Source organism: Dromiciops gliroides, chromosome 3, assembly GCF_019393635.1.
Source record: "Dromiciops gliroides isolate mDroGli1 chromosome 3, mDroGli1.pri, whole genome shotgun sequence".
NCBI classification, from domain to species: domain Eukaryota; kingdom Metazoa; phylum Chordata; class Mammalia; order Microbiotheria; family Microbiotheriidae; genus Dromiciops; species Dromiciops gliroides.
In genome coordinates this window covers 340,126,920-340,146,385 of record NC_057863.1, presented here as the reverse complement: position 1 = coordinate 340,146,385, position 19,466 = coordinate 340,126,920, and the positions used below count along the sequence as shown (strand labels likewise).

The following is a 19,466-nucleotide window of genomic DNA, read 5'->3' as shown; positions in this document are numbered from 1 at the left end:
TTTTAGACTATATTTAGGTGTCCCGGCTATTAAAAGCTTTCAGTGCTAAGTGACCTCAGGGTGAATTTATATCCTATATTCATGCTGTTGCTCACTATTCCTGAATAAGAAGACTGGACTCAAATCTATATTAGTGTCTTAATATTTATCATCTTTTTGTTTCATGAAGATGACCAGTGAAGCCACATCTCTGCATCCCCTGAAAGAAGCAATGAAAAGGTCACTAAGAACTAGTGGGGGTTGGGTTGGGTTGGGAATGGGGGGTTTAGAGGAAGAAGTATGGTTCAGCTTTTCTTTGAAGGTAGATAATAGTAAGGGTAGAAAGGTACACAGTAAGTTGAACTGTCCTGGGAGCTTTGGGTCTGCTAATTAGATTCCTGTTCTTGTTAAAGTGGCATACAGAAGGTGTAAATCTAGCTTCATAAGAGAAATCAAATTCTACTTACTGTGTCATCAAAGAAAGTGTGTGTGTGTGTGTGTGTGTGTGTGTGTGTGTGTGTGTATTGCAGTTCCTTTATGAAGGCCAAGACATGGAATTTGGGGCACACGATCATAAATAACTCATTCTATGCTCCACCTGTTTCTTTTTTTTTCCCTTCTTTTTAATTGTTCCTCTTGTCAAATTTAATGCACATATTTTTTTACTTAACATTTCATATACATACCTCTTTTTGTATTTCAATTTTTTTTTATTTTTGCCATAATAAAAAAAATCATTCCTATTATCTTATTAACTTTTCCAATAAGTCATAGTTTAAAGAAGACATCTCTAGTTCCACTGGAAATTCTTTCTACCCTGATTTTCCTGTCCTATTCTCTCCTATTTCCTAAGAGACTCATCAACTCATACTACTGGCTTCAGGGTAGTGGATCCTTATAAGCAGCCATCCACCAGTGGCTCACTATCCTGGCTAAGCTTTCCAACTTGGGTCTACGGAGCTCATCCTAATGTCTTCATCTTAAGCTTTTTGTGTTTTTTTTTAATTATTTCATTAAATATTTCCTGATTACATGTGAAAATTCTTTAAACAATCATTTTTTTTTTTTAGTGAGGCAATTGGGGTTAAGTGACTTGCCCAGGGTCACACAGCTAGTAAGTGTTAAGTGTCGAGGCCGATTGAACTCAGGTACTCCTGACTCCAGGGCCAGTGCTCTATCCACTGCGCCACCTAGCTGCCCCTTAAACAATCATTTTTGTAAAATTCTGAGTTTCAGATTCTCTCCCTCTCTCCCACCTCAACACCCCACCCCCGAAGACAAACAATATGATATTGATTATACATATGAAATTATGCAAAACATATTTCCACATTGCAAAAAAACCCCACAAAATAATAAAAATAAAGAGAATAAAAAAAGTATACTTGGATCTGCACTCAGAATTCATCAGTTCTTTCTCTGGAAGTGGATAGCATTTTTCATCATGGGTCCTTTGGAATTGTCTTGGGTCATTATCTTGATAAGTGTAGATAATTTTTTTCTTTCACAATTTATCATCATACAATATTGCTGTTACTGTGTACAGTGTTCTCCTAAACCTGCTCACTTCACTTGCTGCAACTGTTTCTTAAGATGTACTTACATGGCAAAGAATTGGGAATTGATGGGATGCCCATCAATTGGGGAATGGCTAAACAAGTTGTGGGTATATGAGTAATAGACTACTATTGTGCTGTAAGAAATGATGAGTAGGTGGGTTTCAGAAAAATCTGGAAAGACTTACACGAACTGATTCTGAGTGAAGTGAGCAGAACCAGAATATTGTACAACATTGTATGATGATCAACTGCTCTTCTCAGCAATACAATGATCCAAGACAGTGCCAAAAGACTCATGATGGAAAATGTTCTCCACATCCTGAAAAAGAACTACGGAGTCTGAATGCAGATTGAAACATACTATTTTAACTTTTGCTGTTGTTTTTTGTTGTTGTTTTTCTTCTTTCTTGTGTTCTGATTCTTCTTTCACAACATGACTAATGTGGAAATATGTTTAATATGATCATAATGTATAACCTATATCAAATTGCTTTCTGGATTCTGGAAAGGGAGGGAAGGGAAGAGGGAGAAAAATTTGGAACTCAAAAGTTTCACAAAAACAAATATTGTGGCAGCTAGGTGGTGCAGTGGATAAAGCACCGACCCTTGGAATTCAGGAGTACCGGTGAGTTCAATCTGCCTCAGACAATTGACACTTACTAGCTGTGTGACCCTGGGCAAGTCACTAACCCTCATTGCCCCGAAAAAACAAACAAAAAAAACAAATACTGAAAACTATCTTTAGATGTAATTGGAAAAATACAAGAAAATACTATTTTAAAAAAAATTTAATGACAGCTCTAACTCTAGTACAGCTAGGTACAGTGGATAGAGTACTGGATTTGGAATCAGGAACACTTGAGTTCAAATTTGTCCTCAGACATTTACTGTGTGACCCTGAACAAGTCACTTATACTCTGTCGCAGTTTCCTCATCTGTAAATTGGGGATAATAATAGCACCTCCCAAGATGGTGCTAGGACAAAATGAGTTAATGTTTATAAAGTGCTTTGTAAACTTTAAAGTCCTATACAAATAATAGCTATTTTCCTTTAGTTCTCTAGCAGCTTCTTGTTTGTCTTTTATAATAATGTTTTGACTATGGTATTATTAAGTCTATGACAGGGAAGTACATGGTATGTTCAGAAGAGTGAGTATTTGGAATCAGAGGATCTGGGTTGGAATCTCAGTTCTGTCACTTATTATCTGTGTGACCCTGGAAAATTCACTTTACCTCCTTAGGCCTGTTTTCTCATGTGTGAAAGGAGTAAGTTGACCTATACAAGTTCTAAAATACTAACCCATGATAACAACCACATCTTTCATTTATTATTAATGAGCAGTTGTTACTTGCCTATCCTGCCAAAGCAGGAAACAGGTAGGAAGAAGTGAGGATACAAATATAATGATACAGTCAATACCCTCAACAAACTTTTAAAACTACTAGAGATGACTAGTAAATACACATTGATAAATTTAACAAAAATTAGAATTTCATAAGAGTACAGATGATGAGACTAGATGAAGGAAAGGATCGGCTTCTAGCTAAAAGTATCAGAAAATGCTTTAGAGAGGAAGTTGTATAATTACAGATTTTGTTCCATCATATTTATTGAATAACTATTATGTGTTAGACACTGTTCAAGGTGCTTAGGGGTGATAGAAGGGATTTATGACTTTGATATGGGGATAAGGACATAAACTTGTGGGGAAAAATGACTAACATACAAGTAGGTAAAAATTTAAAGTACCAATGAGTGGTATAGCCAATTCCTCTTCCAGCAGGTTAGAGAAGATATCACTTGCAGATGGAGTGTTCAGGGGAGGCTCAATAGTTGAAAGGAGGATTTAAGGTGGAATTTGACAATTGGGGAAGTTTTGCCTAGGTATAGAGTAGGAGAAAGGAGCACAACAGGGAACCATTCAGCTGAAGGAGTGTCAGGAGCATGAAGAAATACAAAACAGCCAGTGAGTGAAGGGAAGAAGAGAGCAATTCATTTGATGTCAGTCAGTCAGTAGTCAGTCAATAAACATTTATTAAGCACCTCTGTGTTCTAGGAACTGTGCTAAACAAAGAAAAGAAACAGTTCCTGCCCTTGAAGAGCTCATAGTCTAATGGAGTATTGTGTTCATTTGCACCAGGAACTTACCAATCAACTTGAATTTTAGAAAGATATATATGTCCAGAAGACTGAAGTTGGAAACATGTAACAAAATGACAAGACAAAGCACTGCATGTTCCTGTATGAATAATATAGGTACATTTGGCTCAGAATGAACAGGGCAAAGAAAGCTAAGGATAACAAAAAATGGTGGGTTGTTTGTTTGTTTTTAACATAAGCAACATTAGGGGAAAGAGGAAACTCAATAAAGGGATAGAATCACTGCTTGGGGTGGGAGGGACAGTGAAAATTGACAATAGAAAGAAGGTTTGACTTCAATTCCTGGGAAAATTCATGGAAAGAGCATTAAAATTGTTAGAAAGCTGGAAAAGGGGGCAGCTAGGTGGTGCAGTGGATAAAACATCGGCCCTGGATTCAGGAGGACCTGAGTTCAAATCCGACCTCAGACATTTGACACTTACTAGCTGTGTGACCCTGGGCAAGTCACTTAACCCCCATTGTCCCACAAAAAAAAAGAAGAAGAAGAAAATAGAAAGCTGGAAGATTTTTAGAAAGAGAAGCATAGAATACAAAGAGTCACATTTTACAATTTATATCAGATTAATATAATTGTTTTTTTGCTTTTTATTTGTGTTTTGTTTTTAACACGCTTCTGCCTTCTTAGACCTCACCTGGAGTCCTTGTGTTGCATTCTGGGTACCGACAAGATTACTAAATTAGTAGGTAGGGGAATATTGTATCTATGGTGTACTTTGATCTTAGCAAAGCTTTCATAAGTATCTCTGGCTATTCTTGTAGAGTAGGGTGGAGAAAAATAATTAAAAGAGAATACTATGAGGTGATTCAGAATTGGTTGGATGACCAGACATCAAAAAGTAGTTTTAATGGTTTGGGGATTTCAAATCTGATAGGAGGTCTAGGGAATACCCCGGGATCTCTGCTTTAGTCATAGCTGGCATGCTTAGAGGCATATTGCAGATGACCACAAAGCTGGAAGGGATTGCGAGATACACGGGATGACAGTGGTATTTGGATTCCGGGCTGACAGGATCAAAAAGGATCATTTTGGGATCTAGCCCATTGAGGTGAATCTAGTAAGAGGGAATTCAGTAGCAATAAACGGAGAGTCTTGCACTTGGGTACAAAAAAGCAACTCCATAAATATAAGACAGGAGAAACATGGGTTGATAATAGTTGTTCTGAAAAGAATCGGGAGATTTTGGTGAACTGCAAGCTCAATGAATTAGTAGAGTGATATAGAAGCCAAAAAAGCCAATGTAATATTGATCTGCATTAGGAGGGGCAAAGCTTCCAGTAAGAGGGAGGGGATAATTCCACTACACTCTGCTCTTGTCGGACTTTGTCTGGAGTCTTATGTTCAGTTCTTGGTACCACAAATTAAGAACAACATCAATACACTGGAGAATATATAGAGGAAGGCAACCAGGGCAGTAAAAGACCTTGGATTCATAACATATAAAAATTAGCTGAAAAGACTGAATATATTTAGCCAGGAGGAAAAAATACTTTGGGAGACATCTTAGCTGTTTTCAGGTATTTGAAAGTCTGTCACATAGCAAAGGGACTGGTCTTGTTCTATGGTGTCTCCAAAGGACAGAACCAGGAGTACAGAATGGAAGTTGCAAAAAGGCAAAATTAGGCTATATATAAGGAAAACTTTCCTAATAATAGAACTGTACAAAAGTGGAGTGGTTTGTATTGAGAGGTGGTGGATCTCTCCTTCTTGGAGGTCATCAAGCAGAGGATGGACAACCACTCATAGGGTATGCTATAATGAGAATCCCTTTTGTGTTGGTTTAAACTTAATTGCCTTTGTGGTTCCTTCTAACTCCCAAATCCTTTGATTTTTAAATGAGCTCAAGAAGTTAGAACTTTGGGAAATTTTAACATGATCATCATAGAGGAACTATTTAATACAGAAGTGGACACAATTTTAGGGGAAAAGGTACTATAAAGAAAGAAGCACAAAAAACTGAACACTAACTTGGGAAAATGTACATTTAGGATGAAGGAAGAGGACTCAATAAAAGAGACAGAGAAGGGAAAGATAAAAAGATACGAGCCAGGAGAACATAATTTTATGAAAACTAATAGGACCTTTAGGTTGGGTTTGTTTTTGTTTTTGTTTTTGGTGAGGCAGTTGGGGTTAAGTGACTTGCCCAGGGTCACACAGCTAGTAAGTGTCAAGTGTCTGAGGCCAGATTTGAACTCAGGTACTCCTGAATCCAGGGCTGGTGCTTTATCCACTGTGCCACCTAGCTGCCCCTATGAAGGATAATAGGAAAGAGACTTTCGCTAGTGACATTTTAAAATGCAGAGTATTGGGGGTAGAGCAATAATTGGTAAATATGTGAAAGGTAGAAATAGAATTTCCACTGAAGAGAGAAATTTTGTTTTAAAAGGAATTAGAAAAATAGCAATATAAGCAGGTAAACCACCAGAATTAAGTGAAGGTTTTCTCAAGGTAGGGAAGACCTGCTTGTGTTTGAAGATTTCTGGGTAAGTTATTCTTGGTTGTAAGCCTTTATCTTTTGCCTTTTGAAATACTGTATTCCAAGCTCTCTTTTCTTTATTGTCATTGCTGATAGGTCTCATGTTATCCTGTCTATAGGTCCTTGGTATTGAACTCGATTCTGACTGTTTGCAACATTTTTTTCTTTGACTGGGAGCGTCTGAATTTGGGCTATGACATTCTTGGAATTTTCATTTTGTGGTTTCTTTCAGGAAGTGTCCAGGGGCTTTCTTCAATTTTTGACTTTACCCTTTGGTTTTGTTGAATCTTAGCATTTTCATTCATTATTTTTAAAAATATATATTATCTATGTTTTTCTATGGTTATGGCATTCAGGGAGTCTGATGATTTTTAACATTATCTTACCTTGACTTGTTCTTCAGGTCATTTGTTATTGACAGGAAGTACCTGGACATTTTCTTCTATTTTTTTTTTAGCCTTTCAGTTTTGTTGTATTATTTATTGTTATCTCATTGAATCACTGATCTCTGTTTGATTCAAATTAATTTTGAGTGTTTACCATGAGTTAAAATTTTGTACCTTAATAAACTAATCTGTTTATTCCCCTTCCAATTCTTTCCTCTGGAACTCTCATTTCATTTACATGACTTTTTTTTAACTTTTACTTCATTTCTTCAAGGAATTCTAGTAGAACTCATAACAAATTTGTGATTTTCTTTGAGGATTTGCTCATCAATGAAATGAAATTATTTTCTTTTTCTGTACTTGTGTCTTGGGTAAACCTGGCTTCTGGTTAAAAGATAATCTTTATCATCATTTTCTTCTCTTTACTCATTTTCCAGCCTTATTCCCTGAATTTTGTAGAAGCATATTTAACACCAAACTTTATTTTAACATATTGTAACCTTTTTTTTGTTCAAGATTCCTATAATTGTTACATTAAGTTATCTTGGGGAAAGAGAGATTTCTGAGTATGGGAGAACTATGCATTTCTCTAAAATAGAAATGCTCAGATTTAGAATAATGCCAAATTAATAAAAATTGTGTCTGGCAGAATTGTGCCTAAAATGCACACTATTAACATTTTTTTTTCTTCAACAATTGGGACTCTGTGTCAGATCCAGGCTCTTTGTATTTCTGGGAGGAATAATGGCTCTCCTGATCTGTCTGGAGCCTGTGTAATTGATACCACATTCTATAAGGACCTCAGGAACAGCTCTGGCCAGCATGCTATGCCAAGGTGGTCTTTTCAGTGCAGTCTGTGCCAGGATAGTTTAATCCAAGGCACATCCCAATAATAGGCTAAATCCTGTAAGATGCTGGACCTTAGGTTGGGGTCAGAGTGATACAGCTAGTCATTGTCTAGACCCTAGTCCAGACTCTATGCCTCTGAAAAAGCCACAGGCTGTAGGCTCTCCTATTTTGTCCACAGTTTCCAAGTTGGCATTTCTGTGTGCTAAAGTCTTATGCTAGGCTTTTTCTGGCTGGGTCCTTTCCACATTTTCAGAAAGCTTCTGGATATCTCCTTGTGCAGATGCAGGCTGGCAAAAATACAGTTACTGTGGTTTCTCCTTGGATTTTGTGATCATTACTCAGGCCTCGTTTTCTTTTTTTCATTCTTGCTGGAATCATTGTGAGAACTGGGATGTTCTGCTTTTGCCCATTCTCTTACCTAGAAGAGCTGTTTTCGAAGATTTCTAATAATTACCAATGAATTTCAAATCAGTCACCATCAAAGCAGTCAGACTCTATTTAAGTTTAGGAGCTCAACCAACTTTGCCCACTGATCTAAAGTTTCTTTCTTTCCTTCTTCCTTTCTTCCTTTCTTTTTTTATTCCTACTGGGTTTTCCCACCTAGCCCAGACTGTAAGTGATTTATGGCCTGATGCCACTACTGACTGTCACAGGCCTTTGTTTGACCTAATCCATTTCTTACCTGGGCTGTTTCCCCTATCCTTAGGCAACCAGGTGTACCTCCCCAACTCCTTATCATAGTTATGTCTAACCAGGTTGGTTTAACCAATTGCAACTTGGAATTCAGAAGTTCAAGAAATCACCCAGCTTCAAACTCCCTGGTAGTTGGAAGATAGGTATGCACTACCACACTTGACTAAAGCTTGATTTTCCCATTCTTTAGGGTAGAGGAAAAACTTCAGACCTTGGAGACACAGTTTGAAGAATTGGACTCTGCCATGGAAAATCTTACTCAAAAGTTTGATTTTCACAGAAAGAGTCTGGAGAGCCAAGCAATCCAAGATGAGATGTGGACAGCAGTTCTGGAGATTAAGTAAGATCAAGCAAAAGTGAAAAAAAAAGTGGATGTTTGTGGCTTAAGATTTAAAAGAAAAATTTGATGGCCATCCAACCCTGAATTTCCCAGTGTTCTTGCATTAATGGGTCATGCAAGAATCAAATTTTCCTAGATACAAAAAGGGCTAAGTGACAGCTCATTTCAGTTCATACAAGTCCTTTTTTTTTTTTTGAGGAGTGCTGTTTATTTATTATTAGATGTTTCATAAAATTTAGAGTTCCAAATTTTTCTCCCTCCCTCTCTTTCCTCTCCCCTCCACAAGATCACAACCAGGTTCTATATGTACAATCCACAGGTGTTCTTTTTATCAGTTCTTTCTATGGGGGGTGGAGAGTCAGCTTCCTCATTAGTTCCTTAGGATTGTCTTGGATCATTGCACTGCTGAGAGTAGTTAAGTCATTCACAATTGCTCATTGAACAATACTGCTGTCACTATGCACAATGTCCTCCCAGCTCTGCTCACTTCAATATACATCAATGTTCATCCTGTTTGTCATTTCCTATAGCACAAGACCATTCCACCACAATCATATAGCACAGCTTCTTCCTCAATTGACGGACATTCCCTTGATTCTCAATTCTTAGCCTCCACCAAGAGTTTTTATAAATATTGTTTGTACATTTTTCCTCCTTTTCTCTTTTTCATGATTACTATTAACTGTTTCCCTTCCATCCTATTCCCTTCCCCATGATATTTATTCTATTATCCCTCTTCTTTCATCCTATCACTCTATCCTTCCTTCTTTTGCCCCTCTCTCTTTATCCCCTTCCCCTCCTATTTTCCTGCTGGTTTTTTTTTTTCTGGATTTGGAGAGCCTTTTCATCATTAGTCCTTTGGAAATTTCTTGTACTGTTGGATTGGCGAGAAGAATTTAGTCTATCACAGTTGATTAACAAACAATGTTGATGATACTGTGCACAATGTTCTCCTGGTTCTGCTCATCTCACTCCTCATCAGTTCATGCAAGTCCTTCCAGGTTTCTCTAAACTCCTCCTGCTCATCATTTCTTACAGCACAATAGTATTCCATTAGATTCATATACCACAACTTGTTCAGCCATTCCCCAATTGATGGGCATCCCCATAACTTCTAATTCCTTGCCACCACAAAAAGAGCAGCTATAAATATTTTTGTACATGTGGGTCCCTCTCCCCTTTCCATGATCTCTTTGGGAAAAGACCCAAAAGTGGTATTGCTGGGTCAAAGGGTATGCACAGCTTTATAGCCCTTTGGGCATAATTCCAAATTGCTCTCCAGAATGGTTGGATCAGTTCACAGCTCCACCAACAATGCATTAGTGTTTCAATTTCTCCACAGCTTCTCCAACAGTTATTATTTTCCTTTTTAGTCATCTTAGCCAATCTGACAGGTGTCAGGTGGTACATCAGAGTTGTTTTTATTTGCATCTCTCTAATCAATTGTGATTTAGAGCATTTTTTCATATGGCAATAGATAGCTTTGATTTCTTCATCAGAAAATTGCCTGTTCATATCCTTTGACCATTTCTCAATTGGGGAATGACTTGGATTCTTATAAATTTGATTTAATTCCCTATATATTTTAGAGATGAGGCCTTTATCAGAAGCACTGGCCTCAACTCTAAAATATATAGGGAATTAAATCAAATTTATAAGAATCCAAGTCATTCCCCAATTGAGAAATGGTCAAAGGATATGAACAGGCAGTTTTCTGATGAAGAAACCAAAGCTATCTATTCCCATATGAAAAAATGCTCTAAATCTCTAATGATTAGAGAGATGCAAATTAAAACAACTCTGAGGTACCACCTGACACCTATCAGATTGGCTAAAATGACAAAAAAGGAAGATAATAAATGTTGGAGAGGCTGTGGGAAAATTGGAACACTAATGCATTGTTGGTGGAGCTGTGAGCTGATCCAACCATTCTGGAGAGCAATTTGGAATTATGCCCAAAGGGCGATAAAGCTGTGCATACCCTTTGACCCAGCAATCCCACTTTTGGGTCTTTTGCCCAAAGAAATCATGGAAGGGGGAAAGGGACCCACATGTACAAAAATATTTATAGCTGCTCTTTACGTGGTAGCAAGGAATTGGAAGTTGAGGGGGTGCCCATCAATTGGGGAATGGCTGGACAAGTTGTGGTATATGAATACAATGGAATACTATTGTGCTGTAAGAAATGATGAGCAGGAAGAGTTCAGAGAAACCTGGAGGGTCTTACGTGAGCTGATGATGAGTGAGATGAGCAGAACCAGAAGAACATTGTACACAGTATCATCAACATTGAGTGTTGACCTACTGTGATGGACTATATTCTTCTCACCAATGCAATGGTACAGAAGAGTTCCAGGGAACTCATGATAGAAGAGGATCTCCAAATCCAAGAAAAAAAAAGAAAGAAAGAACTGTGGAGTATAGATGCTGATTGAACCATATTATTTCTTTTGTTTTGGGTGCTATTGTTTTTTTTTTCTATTTTGAGGTTTTGCATCACTGCTCTGATTCTTTCTCTTGTAACAGGATTAATGCAGAAATAGGATTAATGTTATTATGTGTATATATATGTGTGTGTATATATATATCTATATGTATATGTATAGATATATATAGATATAACCTATATCAGATTACCTGCTGTCTAGGGGAGGGGGGGAGGGCGGGGGAGGGAGGGAGGGAGAAAAATCTGAAAGTGTAAAGCATGTATAAACAAAAGTTGAGAACTATCTTTACATGTAACGGAAAAAATAAAATATCTCAAAAAAAAAAAAAAAGAAATGAGGCCATTATCAGAAGTACTGGCCATAAAAATTGTTTCCCAGATTTCTGCATCCCTTCTGATTTTGGATGCATTGCTTCTGTTTGTACAAACCCTTTTTAATTTAATGTAATCAAAATCATCCGTTTTGCATTTCATACTATTCTATATCTCTTGTTTGGTCATAAACTGTTCTCCTTTCCAAATATCTGAAGGTAAACTATTCCTTCTTCTCCTAATTTACCTATGGTATCACCTCTTATGTCTAAATCATGTACCCATTTTGACCTTATTTTAGTATAAGGTGTAAGATGTTGGTCTATGCCTAATTTCTGCCATACTATCTTCCAGTTTTCCCAGCAATTTTTGTCAAATACTGAATTCCTATCCCAGAAGCTGGAGTCTTTGGTTTTATCAAACAGTACATTACTCATGTCCTTTACTACTGTGTCTCCTGTGCCCAGCCTATTCCATTGATCCTCCACTCTATTTCTGAGCCAGTACCAGATAGTTTTGATGACTGCCGCTTTGTAGTAGAGCTTCAGATTTGGTACAGCTAACCCACCTTCCTGTGCATTTTTTTTCATTATTTCTCTTGATATTCTTGACTTTTTGTTTTTCCAGATGAATTTTGTTATTATTTTTTCTAGCTCTATAAAATAATTTTCAGGTAGTTTAATTGGTATGGCACTGAATAAGTAAATTAATTTAGGTAGGATTGTCATTTTTATTATATTAGCTCAGCCTATCCATAAGCAATTGATATCTTTCCAATTTTTAGATCTGATTTGATTTGTGTGAAAAGGATAATATACTATGACCAGGTGGGATTTATACCAGGAATGCAGGGATGGTTCAACATTAGGAAAACTATTAACATAATCAACCACATCAATAAGAAAACTAACCAAAATCATATGATGCAGAGAAAGCTTTTGACAAAATACAGCACCCATTCCTAATAAAAACACTAGATAGCTTAGGAATAGGTGGAGCTTTCCTTAAAATAATAAGCAGTATCTACCTAAAACCATGAGCAAGCATTATATGTAATGGAGATAAGTTAGAGGCCTTCCCAATAAGATCAGGGGAGAAACAGGGATGTCCATTATCACCTCTATTATTTAATATTGTACTATAAATGTTAGCTTTAGCAATCAGAGAAGAAAAAGGAATTAAAGGAATTAGAATAGTCAAGGAGGAAACAAAACTATCACTCTTTGCAGATGATATGATGGTATACTTAGAGAATCCTAGAGAATCAACTCAAAACTTGCTTGAAACAATTAACAACTTTAGCACAGTAACAGGATATAAAATAAATCCACATAAATCATCAGCATTTCTATACATGACCAACAAAGTCCAGCAGCAAGAGATAGAAAGAGAAATTCCATTTAAAGTAATGGTATATAATATAAAATACTTGGGATTCTACTTGCCAAGACAAACCCAGGAACTCTAGGAACAAAATTACAAAACACTTTTCACACAAATCAAATCAGATCTAAATAATTGGAAAGATAGCAATTGCCTTGAGCCAATTCTAATGATATTGAGGTCTTTGAGCCAATTCTGATGAGTGTTAGGCTCATTTACTGCCCAGATTAAATAGATTACTCCACCCAGTTGGGGGGGGGGAGGTTGTTAGTCCCTCCTTGAGGCAACTCTGATGAGTTTAAGGTCTTTGAGCCTTAATTCATTTACTGCCCTGCTACTCTCCCATCTCTCCCCCCACTCCCTAAGCCTTTTCTTCTTTCTTTCATGTAGGATTTCAACTCTGCCCTTCCCCTTCCCCCAGTGCATTCCCCTCACCCCTCAATTTAACCCTAAAGATGTCATCATGGGGCAGCTAGGTGACACAGTGGACAAAGCATCACCCCTGGACCCAGGGGGATCCCAGCCAAAACCCGGCCTCAGACACAAGACAGTTGCCCACTGTATGACCCCAAGGAATGTCCCCCAGCTCCAATTTTTTATGGTTATCTAGGGTCTTGTATTTGAAAGTCCAATTTGCCATTCAGTTCAGGCCTTTTCATTACAAATATCTGAAAGTCTTCTTTTTCATTAAAGCCCCATTTTTTCCTCTGAAAGATTATGCTGAGTTTTGCTGGGTAGGTGATTCTTGGTTCTGATCCCAATTCCTTTGCCCTCTGGAATATCATAATCCATGCCCTCTGGTTCTTTAGTGTAGAAGCTGCTAGGTCTTGTGCTATCCTGACTGGGGCTCCACAGTACTTGAATTCTTTCTTTTTGGCAGCTTGCAATATTTTCTCCTTGACCTGAGAGCTCTGGAATTTGACTATAACATTCCTAGGAGTTTTCCTTTTGGGCTCTCTTTCTGGAGGTGATGGGTGGATTCTTTCAATTTCTATTTTAGCTTCTTCTTCTAGAATTTCAGGGCAATTTTCCCTGAGAATATCTTGGAAGATGATGTCTAAGCTCTTTCCTTGATCATGGTTTTCAGGTAGACCAATAATTTTCAAATCATCTCTCCTGGACCTATCTTCCAGGTCAGCAGTTTTTCCCAGAAGATATTTCACATTGCCCTCTATTTTTCATTCATTTGGATTTTCTTTATTGTGTCTTGGTTTCTCATAAAGTCACTGGCTTCCATTTGTTCAATCCTCATTCTTAGGCAATTATTTTCATCAGAGAGCTTTTGTCCCTCATTTTCCATTTGGCCAATTTGACTTTTCAAGCTGTTGACTTTTTTCTCATGTCTTTCCTGCATCACCCTCATTTCTCTTTCCATTTTTACCTCTACCTCTTTAAATTTATCTGCAAAGTCCTTTGTGAGTACCTCTATGGCCTGAGACAAATTCATATTTTTCTTGGAAGCTTTAGGTATAGGGGTCCTGATGTTGACATCTTCCTCTGAAGGTGCACCTCGATCTTCCTTGTTACTGAAGAAACTTTCTATGGTCCTCACCTTTCTCTGTCTGCTCATCTTGCCTTTCTTTTACTTGACTTTCAGCTCCTTAAAGTGGGGCACTGTTTCCAGGCTGTAGTATCCAAAGCTTAAGAAGTCCCAGGTGAGGGGCAGCTAGGTGGCGCAGTGGATAGAGCACTGGCCCTGGATTCAGGAGGACCTGAATTCAAATCTGGTCTCAGACACTTAATACTTACTAGCTGTGTGACCTTGGGCAAGTCACTTAACCCCAATTGCCTCACCAAAAAAAAAAAAAGAAGTCCCAGGTGGTATGATTTAAGGAGGATCAGGTTCTTCACTCGCCTGACCTGTTCCCTGGTCTGTAGATGACCCCAGACCAACTTGCTAATCAACCAGCTTTGTGTGTTGTGGTTGTTAGCTCTGATGAGCCTGTGCCCCTCCCCCACCTGGGCCACTGCTACTCAAGCCTACCTCCTGGTTCTTGGCAGGGGTGAAATATCCAAGTTCTGCCTCAGCAGTAGCATAGACCCCTGTAATCTCCCCCCTGCCCAGGGCTCAGCCCACTCACCAGACTGTGAGCTTATTTCCAGACGACACTGGTGCTTCAGCTGATTCAGAGGCTCTGGGGGTCTCTTTCTCTGGTGAGGCCTTCCTGGGCCTGGATCTGTGTCAGGGTGACTGTGGGGTTGGGCTTGGCTCCCATACAGATACTTCTTAAGTACATTTTTCAGAAAAAACAACATATTATTCATTTCTCATGTTTATCATTTTAAGTTGGCCTATTTGAAATGAAAATTAATCTCTCACATATCTGTAGAAAACAGTTCTGTTTCTCAAGAATTTTTTCCAACTTTTTTACAGGTTCAGTTCTTTGGAATTAAATATATTCTACAGCTACGTCATTGAAACACTTCACTACCTACACTCTCAGGTGCTTGAGAAACTTCCAGACCTGGAAAAAGGGCTTCCTACTTTGGCCACTGTTCTTAAGAGAAAAAATAATAACAAGCAGATTAGAGTTGTATGGGAGGCAGTCTTAGAGGCATCGGGACTTCAGGAAGAAGATGTCAAAGTCTTCTGTACCTTCTTTATTGCACATAGCAGCAAAGCAGAATACTACTCTGCTAATTTGAGGCAGATGGGCATCAGTGATGCAACCCCCATAATAACCAACACAGTGAAAAACCAGGCTTTGCAGAATAGTTTGCTACATGCAGTTCATGTAATAGAGAAGAAGAAAACTACAAAAGCATAAAAAAGAACAAAAAGAAATCTTGAAAATGGTGGCATTCCTCATCCAAAACTAACTCCTGTAAATATTTATGTTCACATATGAAATTCTCTAAACATCTATGTCTGTTCACAGTAGGAGGCAAAAGGGCCTCTGACTTCATTCAATCATCATTCAGTATTTACTGAGTGTCTTCAATGTCAATAGCATCATACTAGATGCTGTGTGAGATATAAAGAAGTATTTAGAGGGGCAGCTAGCTAGGTGGCGCAGTGGATGGAGCACAGGCCCTGGATTCAGGAGGACCTGAGTTCAAATCTGGCCTCAGACACTTGATACTTACTAGCTGTGTGACCCTGGGCAAGTCACTTAACTCTCATTGCCTGCCCCCCCCCCCCAAAAGAAGAAGTATATAGAACACAGAGTTTTTACCTTCAAAGCTTATAGTGTGGTTGCGGATATGAATATATAAAGAATTAAATAATCAAGTTGGCTCTTGAATCTGTATTTTGGTTATAGCCTGCTTCTATCACCTCTTGTAGAGAGTTAGGATCACAGGGTAACAGGAAAATGAAGGCTTCTGAAAATGCATCTAAAAGTTTCACTATCCCATGTGACTTAGTTTAGCAGCAGCAGTAGGGAGTGCTATAGGTTTATAATATAACTGAACTTCCCAGAGGGCACAGAGGTCATCCTCTTATGCCCTAGTTCCCTGTGATGCACACAAACACCCTCCTATCCAGCCCCTCTGTCCCACTTCCAAAAATACTTGCCCACAGACTGATTTTTATAGGACTTTTTATAGTCCCAACATCCTTCCATTTCAATTTTCCTTTATCTCTTACCAGTAACTATAATTCTTTATCATCTTTTCCTCCTTTCTCTTTCTTATTCCATCCTAGTTACCAAATAACCAGTCATTAATCTTTAGAATGTTGAGACTATTCCAGGTCAGGGATGGAGAAGGAATAAGGGAACAGCCCTTCTAGTGTCCATTAAACTACCAAGTACATCATCATACTCTGTATACTTTGGCCTTCAGCTGTTTCTTATTCAGTGCTCCCTTGCTCTCTAGCTTAACCTTTTGACCATGATAACATTACAACATCAAAAAATGTCATAGGTAGCAAAAGCATATGGTTAAATGCCAAAATGACATAATACAGGGCTGGAGGAATTTGAAGGAGGAAAGAGAGATAGATCACCATTGACTAAAGTAGTCAGGGAAGGTTTCAACAGAAGAGCCTTGAAGGGTGAGTAGGATCTGGGTTAGTGGAAAAGAAGAAAGATTTTTCCAGAGGAAATAAACAGCTAGAAGACAAAAATGCACACTGAATGTTCAAGTACAGGATACAGAGCAGTCTGTCAATATCGAAGAAAAGTAAATTAAATGGAAGGTGTTGAATGTTAGCCAAAGGAGTTTGGACCATTTTCTATAGGTGATAGGACTGACTACCTGAACGTTTTTAAATAAAGGTAGGTATTATGCTCATGTCCAAATTAAAAGATAGAACAAGAGAATTTTCCATAGAAATATAGTGATTATCATTTCTAAATCTATGTCTAGTCTTTTAGTATTATGGAAATACACTAAGTCCCTGCCCCTTCCTCTTTTAGAAATATTAAGAAATAATAATATTTCAGTCTCAAATCCTTTTGGAGTCATTGAAATAAGTCTTACTTGTACTTGATCAGAGAAAAACTAATGCATTACTCTGAAGCCCTTAATTTCTGTCTTACTAAAGATATAATCATATCTTATAATAGAAGATAAAAAAGAAGACATCAGCGATGCAACCCCCATAATAACCAACACTGAAGAACAAGGTTTTGCAGAATAGTTTGCTACATGCAGTTCATGTAATAGAGAAGAAGAAAACTACAAAAGCATAAAAAAAAACCAAAAAGAAATCTTGAAAATGGTGGCATTCCCCATCCAAAATTAACTCATGTAAATATTTATGTTCACATATGAAATTCTCTAAACATCTATGTCTGTTCACAGTAGGAGGCAAAAGGGCCTCTGACTTCATTCAATCATCATCCAGTATTTACTGAGTGTCTACAAAGTCAATAGCATCATACTAAGTGCTGTGTGAGATATAAAGAAGTATATAGAGGGGCAGCTAGGTGGCACAGTAGATGGAGTGTATGTAGGAAAATTAGGACACTAATACACTGCTGGAAAGACCTACATGAACTGAAGCAGAGTGAAATGTACTGTATACAAAATAACAGCAATAGTGTAAGATGATCTGCTGGGAAGTACATGGTTATTTTCAGCAAGGCAATGATCCAATATAATCCTGAAGGACTTATGAAAATCGCAATCCATCTACAGAGAAGGAACTGATGGTATCTGAAAACAGACTGAAACACTTTTTTTTGACAATTCCTTAATCTGAAGTTTTGTTTTTTATCTGTTTTCTCTCACAACCTAGCTAATGTGGGGATGTTTTCCATGACTACTCATGTATAACTTACATTGAATTGCTTGAATTCTTGGGGGTGGGAAGGGAGGGATGAAGAGAAGTTGAAAGACAAAGTTTTTAAAAAATTGATGTCAAAATTTGTTTTTACATATATTTTGGAAAATAAAATTCTAAACAGAAAAAAAACAACAACAAAAAAACAAAGTCAGAATGACTGATTACTCAATTAAAAAAAAATCTTAATCACTTAGCAAATGAAAGGCACCATGTTAAGATTAGTGGATGGATCAAAAAATAAAAGTCTCTAGTCTCTAAAAGACCTTACAGCATGTACACATATAAGCAAAGATATTGTTATGGGCACATCAAAGGACCTTCTCCTTGAGAAACTAAACCAAAGGACAGACACACCTAAAGAGATAAGTGGAACCAGATTGGACTGAGCTAGCTTCGGGACCTCCACCCTTCATTCTAGTCCCCCTCAACTCTGGGGAGATAAATTTGGGTGTGGCTGCTTCCTTTGTGTCCAGAGGAGAGAGATGGCTTGAGAGATCCACAGCCACCCCTCATCCAATTCCTCCAGCCACTACCAGTGGAGGATGGTCCTCCCTCACTAAGGAAACTTTCCACAGTCAGATGGTCAACCCCATCAGTCCTCTATAAAAGTACCTGCCTGTCTCCTGCTCGAGGAGACTGGTATCTCAGAGCCACTTTCTGTGCCATGCCTTTCTCCCCATGAGAAGTCCAAGGACTTCTTTCATGGTTTCCCTTCCCTTCCCTTCCCTTCCCTTCCCTTCCCTTCCCTTCCCTTCCCTTCCCTTCCCTTCCCTTCCCTTCCCTTCCCTTCCCTTCCCTTCCCTTCCCCTTCCCCTTCCCCTTCCCCTTCCTCAGCCCTGAAATAAACTACCATCTTATTCTAATTGCTTTTGTGTGCAAGAGGGTGTAATTCTTTAAAGAGGAATTCCTAAGGACCCCAAACCCCTACCCCTACCCCTATCCTCTAACCCAAACCCCGTGCCCCATTGTCCCCATGACAATATGTTGTTCAATTTAACAAACTGACTCTCCCCAAAATGTAGACACTATATACTTTTCCTTTTAATCTGCATTCTTAACCTTTTTCTCCATCATTCATTTAATAAATATTTATTAAGTACTTATTATGTGCCAGGTACTGTGTTAAATGCTGGGGACACAAAAAGGAAGCAAAAGACAGTCAAGGAGCTTCCTGTCTAAAGAGGAAGACAACATTCATTGTATTTAATAAACATTTACTAAGCGATTACCCATGTGCCAAGCACTGTTAATCACTAGTAATACAAAAAAAAAAAGGCACACTGACCTAAATACTTTGTAATTTATTGTTAGTGTTCAGTTGTGTCTGAATCTTTTTGCAAAGATACTGGAGAGGTTTGCCATGTCCTTCTTCAGCTCATTTTACAGATGAGGAAACCGAGGCAAAGAGGGTTATGTGACTTGCCCAGGGTCAAATCAGTGTCTGAGGTCACATTTGAACTGTTTTCCAGCCTCCAGACTCGGTGCTCTATGCACTGCACCACCTAGCTGCCCACTTAGTAACAACACTTGATAAATTTTTAATTAGTAAATACTTAATAAGCAATTTGAGAGGATCCCGAAAGGTATCATGCATGAGGTGGGAGCTGAAGTTGAAGAAGCATTCCATAGTTTCATATAACTTTCACCAAAG

The 19,466-nt window shown here is 38.1% G+C and overlaps 1 protein-coding gene across 1 annotated transcript; it reads left to right on the top strand.

Moving 5' to 3' along the window:
- The first annotated feature begins 148 nt into the window (after positions 1-148).
- Positions 149-15,644, top strand: SMCO1 (single-pass membrane protein with coiled-coil domains 1). The gene is made up of 3 exons (XM_043998958.1): positions 149-219; positions 8,292-8,441; positions 14,957-15,644. The coding sequence occupies exons 1-3, from the start codon at positions 164-166 to the stop codon at positions 15,348-15,350; spliced, it is 600 nt and encodes a 199-aa protein (XP_043854893.1). The 5' UTR covers positions 149-163; the 3' UTR covers positions 15,351-15,644.
- Positions 15,645-19,466: the final 3,822 nt, after the last annotated feature.